Raw genomic sequence first — 17,523 nt, forward strand, 5'->3', positions numbered from 1 at the left:
ATGCATTCTCAGCTTTGCATCGCAGCAATGACGATGCTCATGCATCATGAAGCTCTCTCTAGTAAGTAACACGGAATAATGATGTTTTTCCTCCATAACTACTTCATCATATAAGATTTATATCTTAATGATGCATTTCCTCTTAATGCACTTTCAACCAATACCTCATCCCTGAATATGTCTTATTGACATTTCTAAAAATTAAAATGGAGATGTTTATCATATGCCAAGTCCACCTGCTTCCGCCATAAAGATTTGAGGATGATTCATCATAGTGGTGCATTTCAAGTTCTCAGCCAATGCACAACTTGCGAAATGCATCATACTGATGCAATTTATCTCTTGGTCAACATCTTACTGGCATGATCCATCATAATGGTGCAATTTCAGTTCTAGGTCAATATGCCCTGCACGCACTACACAAGTTTGAGATGAATCTTCATCCATTCAAGTGGTGTATCTTTGAGCATGAACCATGTGAAAAGTGTGGATGTTATATTATTATACCCTTTGTGGAATCTCGTCCCCGAAGTTCAAAATGAAAAATATTGTGGAAAAGTTGTGTCAGTATGAATTGTGAGCATATGTCTTATACCATAATGCTCATAAATCAAAAAAGGATTCTTTTGTTTGTCATGAACAACAATTAGGACTTTCTGAGCATACGCCCCATACCGTATACCCAGGAATCACAAGAGTTCCCACAACACTACCAATAATATTGATTTGGATCCCTAAGCATATGTCCCATACCACATACTCTGAAAAGAGAAAAGTATATCTCAACACGGTATCTTATGTGCACGTTTCATACCGTAACACTCAAGAACCCCCAAATTTTGTGATTTGGAAAGAGTCATCGAGTAATGACAAGTAATTATTAGCGTAGTACTATGAGGACAAACTCTAATATTTGATGCAAGCTACTGTTCCAAAACGGTCTTCCATATTTCCACTGAGGTACTGGGAGCTATGGGGTGAGGGGTGATCAGTCTTAATGCCTTACATCATTCCAAATGGTCTTCCAAGTTAGGCCTGCAAAACTGACAATACTCGACAAAGTATAACCTTATTTGCAAAGTAATTGACACAGTAGTTATGAATATTTTCCCGCGCAACAATTGGCCTACTATTCAGACTTATACTTTAGACTTTTATTAATGAAAGATTCATATAGTCATATTAAAAATTCCTACTGATGAATTCAACATGCACAACAGTTAGTGTCATCTCGGAACTTTCTATTAGACAAACTCTAACGGACCCGAAAATTACGTCTTCAGCGTCAATCCGCGCAGGCCAAAACTCCCCGATGCGCCATTCAGAATGCAGTAACCATGTCGTAAAACTTCACTTCTTACTAGGAAATTGCACGTATATTTTCCTTACCAAACATACTTTGAAATCATGATGCTACAAACGTAGTTTACATACCTACCTCATCATTTTTCCAATTTACCTTTTTTTTGCAAAGGGTGTAAGGTTATCAAGTTTAATATTGTACATCACTAACTTCTGAGTCCTAATAAGGCATGCCTCATACTTGCACATATGCCATTGCAAGCCTATTTCCCAACTTCCTCAATACGCTTTGGAAAGGAGCTGATTTCCTGCACTTATCTTTCTTATGCCAAGGATACATCATCCGAGGTCTTTTTTTTGGTGCTTTACGTCAGTCTTATGATGTGAGTGGCTTATGAAATCTCCCCTTCCAAGATTCCTTAAGTTGCATATATTAGCTTCCTTTCCTGGCCATGCATAATCGCAATTGGTGCATGGTATCTCGTGCAGCTTGGCAGTGAAAAATGCGAGGGTACCAAGTACACCACCAACTTTTTCATTCAAAATGTATGGAAAAAACCTAATATGATTGCAAGTAGACCAAATTAATGATCCTTGACAATATGTGTATAGAATTGTATCTCCATATTTTTACAATCAGAAAGTTTAGACAATGGAGTAGCATGAACCTGATGTTAAGAAGAGTACTTGGATAGTCTCAAAAATCAATATCCAAGATCAATCTATTCGTATCCAAATAATCCAATCGGAATTCTACGAAATCTGAAATTTGTTATTAATCATTGAAGATACGAATTCTACAAGAACAGGTCTCGTAATCGATCACAACTAATAAGGATGTATCTACTAAAATTGATTACGTACTACTTAAGTAAATCTTACAATAAAGATAAACAATATAATGCGAAAAAAGGAAAAAACACAAGACACCAGAAGTTTTGTTGACGAGAAAACCGCAAATAGCAGAAAACGCCGGGACCTCATCTAGATTTGAACACCAAAATGTATTAAGCCTCTACAGACACTAGCATACTATCAGACTTCAAACTTACGTAGTTGAGACTGAATTCACCCTCCAAGCGATTCAGTTATAGTCGTGCTCCTTACATCTCTTGAAAGTTGCAAGGCTCTACGCAATTGATTCCCTTAGCTAATTTCCTTTACATCATAAGAGTTGTTTCAACCTAAGTGAAGACTTTTGATACCAATCTGCCTCTAACAGGTAAGACTATTTGATTTCCCTTAAGATCAAAGATCAAATCTTGGAAATATATTTGCAATATACAAAGATAGCAAACCTCAAAAATCCGAAACACTTACACTCACTTATCTAAGAAGCCTGGATTGTTAACCACTCTCAAGAAAAATCGTGAACTAATCAATTAAAAATAGTATTCAGATACTTATCTTGAGGAATCACAAAGTCTGAGACCAAGAGAACTTTGTGATTTCTATTTTTCTTTCCTAAAAGAGATTACGAAAACCTCGATAACATAAACACAAGATTGGGATACACGACCTATCAAGATAAATTGTCGGACTTGGCTTCACGAATCCCCAAGTAAAGACTTTCAGTCACAGACCTAATTATGTTTCTCAGAGAAAACTTAGGTCAATTGAGGACGACTATAGATATTAACTAGGACACAAAGTGTCGGGCATTGAATGTCATGGTTGAATGGGTGTCTCTATCTATAGATGTTCAAGACTGAGGGTTGCTCAGAATTCAAGCGAAGATAACTTGACAATCAAGCAAACACTTTCTCTGTTTAGATGAAACTCTAATTAGGGTTTCAAGTAAGCATGTGAGAAGTTTGTATTGAAATATCATAAAAGAATATACACAGTGGTCCATATACATGAACCGTGTAAGGATAGTTCTTGTCAAATATGCCTCTCGAACTAGTAAGCAATATCGTGTTCATTTAAACACTTAAAATTTTAAGCATGATCCACACACATGCGTTTTAGTGATCATAGATGTTTTAAAAAGTAAGTCCTTGAGAATCGTCTAATATTTTATGGGACCGCTGGTGAAACGGTTCATGAACCATCAGGCCGTTCACGAATTCAGGGCGCTATGGTTCGTGAACCGCTCAGGAAATCGTGAACTCAGATGTCAACAGTTCGTGAACTAGCTTGCAAACTATTGGCCTTCACCAATTTCATATCATCACAGTTCATGAAACGGGTTGGTCAACTGTCCATTGCGGTTGCGAACTGGTTCACTAACCTTCATATGCTTTGAACATCGGATATCAATGGTTTGTGAAGTGGTTCTCCAACCTTCCCTAAGTCCAAATTATGGAAGTTCTAAAACACTCTCTTTGATGTTTGAAACCTTCCCATTTCCCATAGATATTGAAAACGTGGGGGTATAACAACCACACCCAATATTTTGTTCGGCAATCTGTAAGGACTAAACTCCAGTATAATTCTGAGAGCACCAACTTAAAAGTGAGACTCAATCAAGAAAGATACCAAAGAGCTTTATCTATTTCTCAATACAAACACTAAATCAACTAGATAGAATTTCGTGAAATTGACTGATATGAGAATAACTTGGATGGTACCAAAGACCAGTGCCCAAGTGTCAATCAAGTTTTATCCAACAAACAAGGTCGGATTTATCAACTGTGATTGAACTATGTACAACCTGTGATATTTCAATTATATAAACAAATATAATACAGAAAAGAAATAACACAATCACCCGAAATTTTGTTAACGAGGAAACCACAAATGCAGAAAAACCCTGGTACCTAGTCCATATTTGAACACCACATTGTATTAAGCCGCTATAAACTTTAGCCTACTACAAGTTAACTTCGTACTGGAATGTAGTTGAGCCTTAACCAAGTCTCACACCGATTAAGGTACAATCGCGTTCCTTACGCATCTTGAATCCTATTAGGACTCTACGCACGTGATTCCCTTAGCTGATCTCACCCGCAACTAAGAGTTGATACGAACCAAAGTCGAAGACTTATAAACAAATCTTCCTCCCACAGATATGTTTATTCTGGTTTTGTTCCGTCTTTAGATAAATCAAGGTGAACAGGAAACTCAACTAATAATCCGGTTTTATATTCCAGAAGAGCATCCTAGAAATATTAGTCACCTCACAATAACCTAACTGATTAAGAGAAGAAGTTATTGCGGAATCACAAGAGTCTGAGACGAAGAACTGTTGTGATTATTTTTTATATCTTACCTTTCGGAGATGATTCTCGAGTAAATATTAGAGAAGATAAAACTCAATATGATAGAAAAAGTAAGATCAGAATACGCAACTACAGAGGAAATAGTTGGATCTGTCTTCATGAATCCCAAATGAAGTCTTCAAGTCGTTAACCTAATAATGGTTTTGGAAAACCTAGGTTAAAGGAGAATCAACTCTAGTTTGTAATTAGGATACACGAGTGTGTCGGGATTAGGTTTCCCAGATGTTAGAGTTTTCCCTTATATAGTCTTTCAAATCAGGGTTGCTTACAATCAAAGCTAAGAAATCTTAGTAACAAAGCAATTAATATTCACCATTAGATGAACTCCTGATTTAAGATTCAAGCTAAGTCTGCTTAGAAATTAAGCAATCAATATCCACCGTTAGATGGTATTAACTTGATACACACAAATGAAATATACATATATTTAGATATGGATGAACCGTACCCAAACGTATATATCTTCTTGGCCTAATAATAGTTAACTAAAGTTAGCCACATGAACACTTATAGTTTCAAATATGATGATCAATCAATCATGATAGATAATCAAATGAATCAAAATGTATTTCAAGAGAGTTGTTCAAATGTTCACTATCTCATAGAAATATATATGAACATAATGCCATGGTTTGCAAAAAAAGATCGCATACCTTATTTCATTAAAGTTCCAGGGACTTTAATTCGCAAACAGAGTTCACAAACGAACCTGAGTTCATGAGTATGTATTTCTTACCGATTTCAGAACCTAACCACTGTGTTCGCAAACAGAGTACGCAAACAACAGTTCCGGACTTTGACCTTGCCGTACCGTTCGCAAACAGAGTACGCGAACAACAACTCCGGACCTTTTCACAGATAAACCCGTTCGCAAACATAGTTCGTAAACAAGAGTTCCAGACCTGAACTAGAACTTCACAGTGCACATACAAAGTATACATATTGTTTAATATACAGTTATTGGTAGTCATTATAAACTCTCATTTAATTATTGAAACATCCTTAGAAGACGACAATGGTAATCTTACACATACCACTAGCTTCAAGTAATTTTCAAGTGATTAATCGATCAATACGAAACTTCTCAAGATAACATCAAATGATTGTCTCGCACAAATCATGTAAGATGTTCAAGGTAATTTTCACATGACCATCTTGACTTAATATTTAGTTTTCAACAAATGAATTGTCTACAATTAAACTCGTCAAGTAGATGATGAACTTTAGCTAAAGCTAAAAGCTTTCAACACGTATTTCGAGAAATAGATAAAGAAGATAAACTCGGCTCAAAATTTCAATTGTGTATAATGTAAAAGTCTATATAGCTATACGACTTAGTCTCTTTAGAAGATAAAATATGATAGACTTATGAGTGATATATAAGTTTTAGTCTCCACATACCTTTTGTTGATGAAGTTCCTCCAAGCTCTTCAGTAGATCTTCTTCTTCAATGGGTGAACGCTGCGAAGTCTAAAGTTCAATTACACACTTTTATCCTAATCCGAGACATAGCTATAAGTAGACTAGAAATCAAGTATATAGTTTTAACCAACTAAACTTGACAAACAAGCTTGAGATAGCAATGCTTGCGAGTTCGACCTAGCAGTGCTCTAACGGATATAAATACCATTGCTTGGGAAAACTCAGATGATCCACAATCATTAGTTCTTGAACAATAAATTATTTCGAGCTAAGATTGTTAAGGACCAATGAACGTCAATTTCTTGAATCATATTTCGAGATGTTTAACAAGACAAGCTTGACTCAAAATTTGTTCTTTGTAATAAACCTACCATAAGTCATACGACATAGTCTCATAAAGATAGAAAGGTAAAGCTTGTGAGTAAGTAGAATGGTTAGTCGTCTCTTATGTTGTAAAATGCGCCATACCCATTCTCCTAGGTGCTCTAGGTGCAAGAGTCACCCAAGGGGAGCCTAGACAAAACGCCCAAGAAGCCAAGTGTGAGCAAATTTTATGTTTTCTAATTTTTCCTCTGGGTGCCTAGGCGCTAGGCTAAGGGCTTGGCGCCTCGCCTCTCCCAACGCCTAATACAACATAGGTCTCATGTACCTTGTTGATGAGGTTGTCCAAATGTATTTGTCGATATTAGTCTTCGAGGTTGATGTTTGATACTCAACTACCAACTTATATACCTAGTCCGCGACTTGACTTAGTAGACTATAAATCAAGATGTAGTTTTGTTCATATAACATTGACAACAAGCTTGAGATAGAAAAATTTGTGAGTTCGGTCGAGAAGTGCTCTAACAGATAAGATGTATGAGCATCCAAGAAATAGATTGCAACTACCTAATCAAGTATGAAAACAATTATCTTTCGCATCGTATATGCTTCACCGGTTAAGATTTATAGCTTAAGGATGCATTTCCGTTTATTGCACCGTCGACCAACACCTCCTCCATATATATGTATTATTGGGGGATGTTTGCGATAGGCCAATCCCACCTGCTTTTGCGACAACGAATTACAGATGATGGACCATTGTGATGCAATTTATCTCTTGCCCAGCATCCTACTGCCGTGATGCACCTTAGCGCCGCAGGGGCTAACATGGCCTGCACGCGCAACACAATCTTGAGATGAAACTCATCCATTCAAATGACGCATCATGCATCATGCGAAAAGTATACATATGAATCTTATGCCTTAGCGTCGTGTGGATTTTGCATCATATCAAGTTTTATGATGAGCTAGTAGAGCATAGGTTACATGAAGCTAGCTGGAGCGTGCTCATGGAATTCAAGTATGATATGTAGTCTGTTGGGACGTGTTCGAGAGACTTGGCGTGAGGCTTGCATGCCTGATAGTGTTTCTTCCATGAAACTATTAAATACTTTTGGTTTAGCTAGCGTATCTTGCAGGGATGTGCCAGACCTAGTCATGAATAATATTCGTCGCTCAGTGTATCGTGTGGGGGTGTTAATAGGAGTCAAGTACGAGGTTGGGGGATGCAGAAAAGATAAGTGCATCGAAGAAAAATTCTGGCCCGTGTGTTTATTTGTTCAGGAGAAACTGATCCAATTCGAAGGTGTTGATGTTTATATCGGTCGATCATAGAAGAAAAATTCTGATTCATTCCTATCAAACTTCCTTCCTTTGAATCTGGAAGTTCTTCTCAGATACAAGGAAATGATCCAATTCCAGAGCCAAAGATCGTAGTTCTCAAACGAGCAATCGAAAGGATTCTGGAGCATCCTCAAGTTTAAGTATTGTTCCTCCAATGATTGCAGTACCAAGTACTTCATGACAGATAATAACTTATTTCACAGCCGGATTAACTGCATTTTATATGTTTCGGATGTATTTACTTACTTTTGCGGGGCATTTAAACGTCTATTCTCAAAATTTCAGCGCTAAAAAAAACAACTTGTTTTATTCAATATCCATTCGACTGGTGGAACTGAACAATCAGATGAACTTTATTCTTAAATTAACTTTCATCGGTCATTGCTACCTCATTCAGAAAGAATTTGCTTGCGAGATTGAGAAGAAGACTTTGAGTTTTCCTTCCTCTTATTCTCTAGCCGATCTCTAGGTTGTTGTTTCCATTATTATATAATTTCAAGACCACAATGGATCTATGATAAGATCGTTTATTTACAACAGAATGGTATACAAAGTCATCAAATCTCAACCAATGCAAGAGTATTTATGGCTACACAAATCATTGAGGGTGGTTCTAGACGACAAATGTAGGAGCTTTATTGAAACCGTTGTATCGGAATATGGTAAAGTAGCTCCTGCATGGGGATACTAGGTACTGTGCGTATCGACCCGTGCAGTGTTGTAGCTAACGCGTTAAGTATCCCGCCTGGGGAGTACGTTCGCAAGAATGAAACTCAAAGGAATTGATGGGGGCCCGCACAAGCATACTAACATAGTGGTAGAAAGAGTACCATGTTGCGGATAGACTTCAAACGGTTTAGCTTTAACCATGTTAATAGCTCCACATTATTGGTTGATAGAGAATCAAAGTGTATTTACTTTACCAATGAGTCGCGAAATGCTATGGTTCTTACATATGATTTCTTCACTTATTCAGAAGTAATTCGCGATATCGTGCACCCTTCATTTACCTAGTTTAGCTCTAAAGAAAAAAGAAAGTGCAGCTGGTTAGATCCAGCCTATTCTTGAAATAAACAACCCGCACACACTCACTTTCCAAAAAAGATCAATACACCAAGTATACTCTTGTCTTCTTACCGTAAATTGATTCCTGAATCGAGGGGCTATAAGTATGCTACTGCTAGAAGGGTTGTTCACTTTTCATAGGCTTTTGGCTTCACTCTCGCTCCTATGTAAGATCCAGGCATTTGGCACTAAAGAGTGCTAGAAGCTTCGCCAGAAGCAAACAAGACGAGGGGGTACTCGACAGTTAAGAAGAGGCACAGAGAGATCAGATTACGAACAAGATTAGGAATGCCATCATTAAAGCAAACAGAGCAATCGTTATATCCCTCCGACCTTCGGTTCGATACTCCCACATAATTTAAAATCAAGACTCGCTTTTCTTTCGATCGGCGAATTCAAAGCGAACATGTTGCCCAGGTAATATTCACTGGTCCGAGAGCACCACCTCGAGTAAATGCTTCCACCGCTGATTGACCAAAATGAGGATCCCAAATTACATGCGTAATCGGTCTTACATGTAAAGGGTCTTTTACCCGTGTCTCAAAATACAAATGTTACTAAGAAAGGACTGTGGCGGACATGACTAGTGTGTCGTGTGCGTATGTTACTAGGATTCTTTCATAAGGCCCATGCGAGACTAGTCTCGCTCATGCTCATGGAACCAACCGTGGGATATGTCATTAAGGCTTGAGTAGGCATGACTTATGTATCTCGCATAGATGTTATGCTAGGAGTCGCGCCAAGGACTTGGTCTTGAGAGACCAAGAATTGATTCTTGTGTTAGGAGAAGGCGAACAGAGCCTTCATCGTATGTGGTTGAGCGGAGGCTTGCTTTTTTTTTTTTTTATTACTCGATCAACAATAAAGTAAAAGTAAAAAGCGAAACTACAGGGATCAGGTCTTACCAGCGACTAGCCGTGAGGCCAGCGGAGGCTTGCTCATAAGATGTTGGTCGGATGCTTGTTCGTGAGAGGCTAATTTCAGTCAACAAAGGCACGGACAGTTTAAGCTTCGACCACTTGAGCTTCTGACATTGAGCCTTTGGTCGTATGTGATAGGACCCAGCCTTATCCGTGTATTGAAGTCTTCGCCTCTGTAGTCTTGGACAGACTTGATTTACGATTTACCCTTGCAAAAGCTAAATTTAAATTGTAACTCTATAAATTGATGCCTCTTCGTTGTCGTGCCGGGTCCGAGTTAGTGCTTACCAGATTTCTGAATTTCTAAACTAAATCACAGTTTCGAATCCCCGAATCATTCAACACGAAGTAATCTCTAGCTTAAATTATTTTAAATTTCGTTTTAGATTCGTTTCAGTTGATTTGACAGTCGAATTTAGGTTAAATATCCGGCTACAAATAGGCTTGTTAAAACTACAAACTCATGCTCTGCAAAAGAGGTGTTGGGAGGGATTTCTTTGGTACCTTCTTTGTTTTTGTTTCTGAGATTTTCATTTTTCTGTATTTACTTATTCAAGGATGACATTTGAAGATGAGGAGGAGTTGTATCCAGATAATCCAGACAATAGACCCGGACTGATGGTAAAAGACATGAAGATGAAAAACAATAGGCATGGACTGATGGTAGAAGATGGAGGATTGGACTTTTTTTTTGCTCTATCCCAGTTCCTTTGGCGCGCATAGAGATATCGGCAAGATGTTGACGGCATGTGAGAAGATCGGCTTGAACATAATAGGTGCACCATTCATAAATGCATTGTTTACTTCCATGTATGCTCTTTGATTTTCTGTGCATTGCCAATGATTCAATCTTTTATTTGTCGAGCATTCTGAATTCTTATTTATTTGATTTTGTTTGTGTTTCTAGGGATGAGATTAATGTGTGCAACAAGAAAATTTCTTACCGCACATTTTGGCAGGGATGGTAGAAACCGTTGTCCGGGTGAATCTCTTCCGTTACATCTTACTCCCTATCCATTCATTGCTATGGTACTGGAAGGTGACGACGCTATTTATAAGGCTCTTCAGCTTACATCAGAAACGTCAGTAACGAAACCACTTCCCTTTTGGGTGCTTGGCAACTAATGTTCTTGACCACATTATTATCTCCTGTTTCGATCAGAATGTATCAAATCTGCTGGAACCTGAAGATGGTACTACTAAGTATAGAGCACTACACTTTTTGTATAAAAACTTGGTGAAGTTGAATTTTTCTCTGACCCAAGGATGACTTGAACATTTTGTGTAACATTTCGAGGAAGATCTAACATTCGTCCTAATTAGGCCTTTGGCTTTCCAAGCGATGCGTGCGTGAACTGGTATCCATTATTGAGCGTAATTCCTTGTACTCAAAAGGTTTGCAAATGTCTGATTTTATCTACTAGTTTATTGTGCGTCTATGTTGATGATGTCATATTTAAAAATTGAGTTGACCATTTCATTTATACTGTACTTTTTATGTTAGGGTTAAAGCTGGTAAGAAAGTCCGAAGTTCTTCACAGTGAAGCACGGCTTGCTAATTGTTGTTCCTCAAGTGAAATCAATGAAGATGAATATGGTATAGCCATGCTTGTACGTTATATTACCCCTGAGAAGATACAAATAGTGAACAATGGAGATGGTCGCATATGCACTGACAACGATACTGAGAAGATAGAAATTTGCAGGTAAATACATTTCACCTTCTTGGAGGTGCAGCTCTTGTTTGTAAACAGAAAAGACTCGCAAATAAATTTTATATCAGCATACTGTTGGTTCAGCACCTGCATGCATTGCTGACTTTTCTGTGGATGCTAATAAAATTGTTTGTTTTTGGCAGCAACTTGATTTACCTAGGAAAGCCAGGTGACAAGGGTATAATTGGTGATTTTTTTTCAAATTTGGTGCTGTTTCCTGGGTGGATCTCACTAGTGGTAGTAACTGTGGCGGTTATTTTGCGGCAACCTTGTCAAGCCTCCAGTTTTAAGAGTACTAAGCAAGACGTGTTATCTGTTGTTACTAATGCAAGGAAAATTACAAATTTTCAGCCTTACAAACTCAACATAAATCAATCAAAGATGCCATGGTCGAGAACAAGCAAAGATGCCAAACCCCAAATAGTCACAGGACAAATGCAAGGAATGCTACTGGCTGATTTTAGGTGTCATGTCATTTTTCTCTCTATGCATATAAATCTATTTGCAATTATTGCTATTGCATCTGCAGCCTTTGCACAGGCTATATAAAAATATGTATACGTACCGTTATGGGAGAGGATTGGTAAATATGTTGGTTGTCTAACCCCACTGCATTTCTAAGTAGTTCTGATGCTGAAGTTTTAAATTTAACGACAGATTTCTTTCTGCTCTTCCAGCTGTCTAAACCAAATTTCCACCTCTTGAGGGGTTTTTCCATGGGGAACCCACTACCCAGTAAGCTTAGGAACTAAAATATGAAATCTATCATTGCCTTGCCTAGCCCATTATAACTCCCAAAGTCGATCAAGAAATGTGGAAACAGATCCAGAGATAGACACCACGCGGTTGATTTGAGTTGGAATACTTTATATAGATCAGTGTGTCCACTTCCAAAACAAATAAACAACGATGACAGTTACTATCATTCCTGAGTATGCAATCCATTTGTCCACGCGATGCCGCCTCTCTACAAGCTTCAATACCGAGTTTGAGAGTCCCACTGTGTTAAGGATATCTAATGCTTTCCGCTGTGCCCTCTGCACATCAAATAACAATATGTTTTTAAATATTTCTTAAGACCAAGGTCTTTAATCGCAGTGCAAAATGGATGGGCAGATAACAGGATAGATAACAATAAAGAAAGATATGCCTAAAATGCAGGTTCTAAAACACTTGGATTCAGAAGCCGCACATTTCCAAACCTCTGCAGTCAAGTGTATGCTCAACGGAAAGTGAGACCTATATATTGAACTTACTTTTCTTAATAAAATTAAAAATTACATCTGGGATCCCTAAATGACCTGAGAGAAGAAAACAATGTTTACAATGGACGCAAAAATTAGTGAAATGGGGCCTCAGTTGTTAGGCGGCAAAGCAGGATCCAAATTTCCACTGGACAAAGCCCATGTAAACCCGGAGAGGGTCAGGTTCTGCAATCTCCGAGCTACATCTTGAACTTTAAGCAAGGAAAACAATTCCAAAATATGCCATCGTGTTAATTTTTTTTTTTGTTTGGGTAACTCTTAATTTTGGTTGGTATCTAGTATGCATACATAGTTTTCATCTGCAACCTCCAACTTTATGGTGGATGTTAAAAACATAAATCTCACTAGATTAACTTCCAATCCTTCAACTCAAGATTAAAATATAATTGACCAAGTCAACTAAAGAGATCATTAAGCTGTGAAGTCAACCCTAAAACCTCTAACTAGAGCTTTGGTTTTGATCATAACATAACGCCTAGAAATACCATATCATGCTGAATATATCAGATATTACCAAAGAGCTAACATGGTTACCTTCAAGCGATCCCTCTGTTCTGCATATTTAGAAATAATTGCCACACCAGTGGAATAAGCTTCCTCAAGCATCAAGGATGAGTTACGAGCTGATTGCAGCGCCTGTGTATCGTCGTCAAAGATTCTCATGACATGAGAAGAGTCCCCATTCTATAAGACCGAGAAAGCCATCAGTGACGTCCAAAGGATATATAACTTCAGCAAAAAGAATCAAAAGATATATAGCCCGACTAATGACAGAGTTTGCACTCAGGCCAAGATCTTATAATCAAACAGACCCAAACAAGAAAAAACAACGAAACAACGAAAGTAAGAAAACTAAAGATGGCTCAATAAGAACGCAAGTTTTATTCCAATAAAAGACCCTTACAATGTTACATTCAAGTTTACACTACCCTAGGTGTTATAACTCTATTCTTTGTATTCTGCACTAAACATTTCTGCAAACAGAAACTCTCTTCCTCTACATGCACCAACTAACGAATTTGTATAGACTAGAAGATCCTTCCTACATCTGCAATTTGTACAACAGTAGCTAAACTTAGAACTTTTTGTATAAGTAATTCCAAGTAAAGTTAGCCTCTAGTTTCCCACTAGTAATAGAAACCTAAAGCCGACTATTTGACTGCCTTAAGAATATAATCCTACATATAAAAGAGTACCTGGAGAGTAACCCTCTCATCTGTAAACCAAGATAATGGGTCTTTTGATGGCAGTCATATGATCATACCAAAAAAAGAAAAAAAATGCTGAACCAGATTATATAGAAACCTACTGTAACTAGCAACAAAAATTAAATAGAATCATTTACATACAGCTCTTTCTAGCAGTTCTGCCCTTTCCTTAGCTTCTGTCATACGTTTCTGATTGCGAAGGAAGTGTTTATCCAAGCTGTCCTTCAGTGAATCAGCCTCTTCAGCTATCTGCTCGACTTTTCTGTATGATAGAATACGAAGTATATTAGTACCACATCACAATTAGAGTTAATGTTATCAGCAGCAATTTCGTAACTACGACTCTATGTATAATATATACTACACTAACATAAAAGACACTCCAATTATGGAGGTTTCTCATACAGATAGCCTCGAGCTATGTCAACACCTCTAGTTTTATCGATAATCTTGTCAGACTATTCCACAAAGAACAGAACCTGCAGTAAACTATCAAATATCCTAATTTCTCGCCTAATCTTGTTTGCTTGCTTCCACGGTTACATCTGGAAGCAACTACGAGTACAAAAGATAACTTAATTCACATGATTTAACTTCTGCACATTTGCATAGTTCCTTTTTAAGTGAGGGCATCAAGTAACGAATGACAATGCCTCAACAAGTTGCTTGTAATCGATCGTAATGTCGAGCTCCAAGAGCCAAAACTCGAGATAATTCAATCGAAAGATTATAAAGGGTTGCTTGTACGATGGATAGCAAAATTCTAGAACAGTTACACTCATTTATATCAAAGGTAAAATTAGCAAATACTTGCATGGTGAAAAACAGCAAATTGTAATTTCCCGAACAATCTTTGGCAAAACCCAACACAGCAACATACATAGACCCACCAGCAAAAGAAAGAGGCTATTTTATTGAGAGAACTAAAAAGAGTCCAGAAAATGCACAAAACAGCTGACTAAATGATAGCAAATCACTCAGAAATTCTGTAGGCCATCAGCATATGAAGCATCAAAAGTGGGTAAACATTCCTAAAGTCAAAAGCGGAAAAACTACTGTAAAGCATGGATTAAGAATTTAACCAATAAATGACTGTTCCAGATTTAAAAGAAGGACTTAGACGTAGGATCACCTCTTCCAAAGATCTCGTTGTTGCTTTGAAGCAAATGATCTCCAAAGACGATCCATATCAACACAAAGAGAATGGATCTGGGATATATCCCTTTTGATAGAGAAGGAGAGCTCGGGAGAATCAATGCCGCTTGCTGATGAAAACTCCAACTGTTCAAGCCTCTCTAATTCACCTCTTACTCTCATTGACAACTTCTTAGAATTGTGATACTTTTCTGACAGTGTACCTCCTCCTTCCATAGCCATGTCTGTAACTTGGTCGTATTGCACTTGTACTATATAAATCCTACAAAACATCAAATGTAAGATATCTATAATTGAATAGATCTAACTCAGTAACAATGACGGAACATATTATTAACAACATTTATGTGAACTGCTAATGAAAATCCCTGAGACCCTGCTTGGTGAGCAGTCTTCAATCTTCATTCCTAAATTCCAAACACATCCTCTACAAGGACCATCCAATTACAAAAAGTCCCATTGTATGTTCATGCCACCGTCTCCATGTATATTAAAACCAAATAAGATATGTTTTTCCAAAACCATTTCTAAGCAAATGTCCTATTATAAAGTCCACAGACTTCTTCAACGATCAATTTTGCCATTTCATAATTCATACAAAGACAAGGGAACATGGTTTATCCTCAACAGCTGTTTTTTAATGAAACCATATGAATCCTACATCCATATGCAGGTGCTCTACGCTAGTAGTCTATTAACTTAGCCATCCCATCTTATTGGGTCTCAGAGTATGAAAAAGAACCTCTACCTACAAGAAAAACCATCTAAACTGAAACAAAGGAAGTTATTAATATTGAAATTGAGAAGAAAGTGCCAAACAGCTGAAATTTCAAGACATTACATAATTCCAAGTCAATATAAATAAGAAATACAACAATCAGAGATTCAAAACCCTCTATTTTTAATTATATTAGGTTTCAGATTACAATTCAATAACATTTTCTCAAAGTTTTTTTAGGGCTCAATAATCCACACTTTTTGTGAAATTCAATACATGTAAGAAACAGAAATCGAAGAGAATTTTTTTTTTGAGATTACCTTTCAGAGTGATTCAAATAGGAGGAGGCTCAGGAGAAATTGGAGAAATTCTATAAGTGAAAAAAATCTCAGCGATCTCTTCTAGATTAAGTTAGCTTTCCCTCTCTCGCATCCGATCTCATAAAATTTGATTTTCTCCTCTCTGCTGGTACTTTTTATTCGTCTTTTTATTTAATTTTCGTCATTTTTTTTTTGTATAGGTATATATTTGTTCAGCTTATTGGAACCGACAAGTGTTTTAGTCCTTAGCAATTCCGTTCCGCTTATACCGAAAAGCTTAATTTGAGGGCCACCCTGGCTACTCGGTAAATTACGGGATTGGGAGCTGGATGAGATGGTTAAGATTTAGCTTGGAAGCAAGGTCACCTCAGAATACTTATTTTTCTTTTATTTATTTTTTTTTGAAGGGAAAAAGGGTTCAAAATACTTATCGGCATCTTTATCAGCGTAGTACCAGTATTAGATATTTAGGGATTTGTATCATTTTTTTTTTTGAAAATTATTTGCTTTTCGGATAAACTAATTTAGGGAGTTAGTAACCCTTACATCAAACAGAGTAGAGCCATCTAATATCAGGAGATGAGTTGTTTCCCTAACATTTGATTTATCTACTTCTAGGACCTTGTTAATACACAAAGGTGGAGTCTTCCTCCAAGTGAGGGTATCCCTAAAAGACTTGGTTTCTTTTGCCAAAATATTTGCCACATTGTTTGCATTTCTGGGAACAAAATAAAAACCTAATTTTTTTTGACATAAATTAAAAGTTCTTTTGACTTCATCCAAAATAGTCTGCTTCTGCCATTCCAATTGAGAAGCTTTCCCATTCAAGTAGTCGAACAAGTTCTTGTAATCGCCTTCCACTGTGAAATCTGACTTTACTTCTTCCACTGCCCCATTACGCTCCTTGAAGTAATCCTAAGGCTTCCGCTTCTTCAGAGGTAGTTGCTGAGATTAGTCCTGCTTTTCCAAGTTCAAACTCTCCTGCATCATTCCTAAAGATTAAAGAGAAACCTGCAGGCAAATTCATGGAAATCCAGGCTGCATCTATATTGAGTTTAAATTGAGATTTCCTAGGTAGAATCCATTTCTGCAAGTTACTATTATCCAATGGTACATTTCTAGATGGGATATTGTTTTTATACCAGAAGTCAAGAAATCTCTGATTTTCTAAACTTATTTGTGTACTAGATTGTTGTGTTTGTTCAAATACTCTATTGCATCTCTCCTTCCAGATAAACCAAGCCTTTGTCAGCATGATTTCTATAAGAAATTTAGGATTTTTATTCCTCATCCCTTCCTGCAAAATATCTAAGAAAGATGTTGTGCTATTAAGTCTCAAATTAAAAGGAGATGGCTCTTGAGCCCAAACTGTCTTAGCAAATGGGCATAAAAAGAGAAAGTGTTCCAAAGACTCAGCAGCATTACAACCAAAAGAGCAGTTGGGTTGAATGTCATCCATAAACTTGGACAGTTTCAGATTTGTTGAAAGAGCTCCTTGCAAACACTTCCAAGTAAAGATTTTAATTCTTTGTGACATGTTAAGA

The 17,523-nt window shown here is 37.3% G+C and overlaps 1 protein-coding gene across 1 annotated transcript; it reads right to left on the minus strand.

Moving 5' to 3' along the window:
• Positions 1-11,606: 11,606 nt before the first annotated feature.
• Positions 11,607-16,176, minus strand: LOC113358004 (membrin-11-like). Its single transcript, XM_026601504.1, has 5 exons — positions 15,980-16,176; positions 14,919-15,203; positions 13,928-14,048; positions 13,113-13,262; positions 11,607-12,350 (listed from the first exon to the last, which is right to left on the minus strand). Exons 2-5 carry the CDS (start codon positions 15,161-15,163, stop codon positions 12,189-12,191), a joined length of 678 nt encoding a protein of 225 aa, XP_026457289.1. The 5' UTR covers positions 15,164-15,203; positions 15,980-16,176; the 3' UTR covers positions 11,607-12,188.
• Between the last annotated feature and the right edge of the window lie 1,347 nt (positions 16,177-17,523).

This window comes from Papaver somniferum, chromosome 3 (assembly GCF_003573695.1).
Source record: "Papaver somniferum cultivar HN1 chromosome 3, ASM357369v1, whole genome shotgun sequence".
NCBI lineage: Eukaryota > Viridiplantae > Streptophyta > Magnoliopsida > Ranunculales > Papaveraceae > Papaver > Papaver somniferum.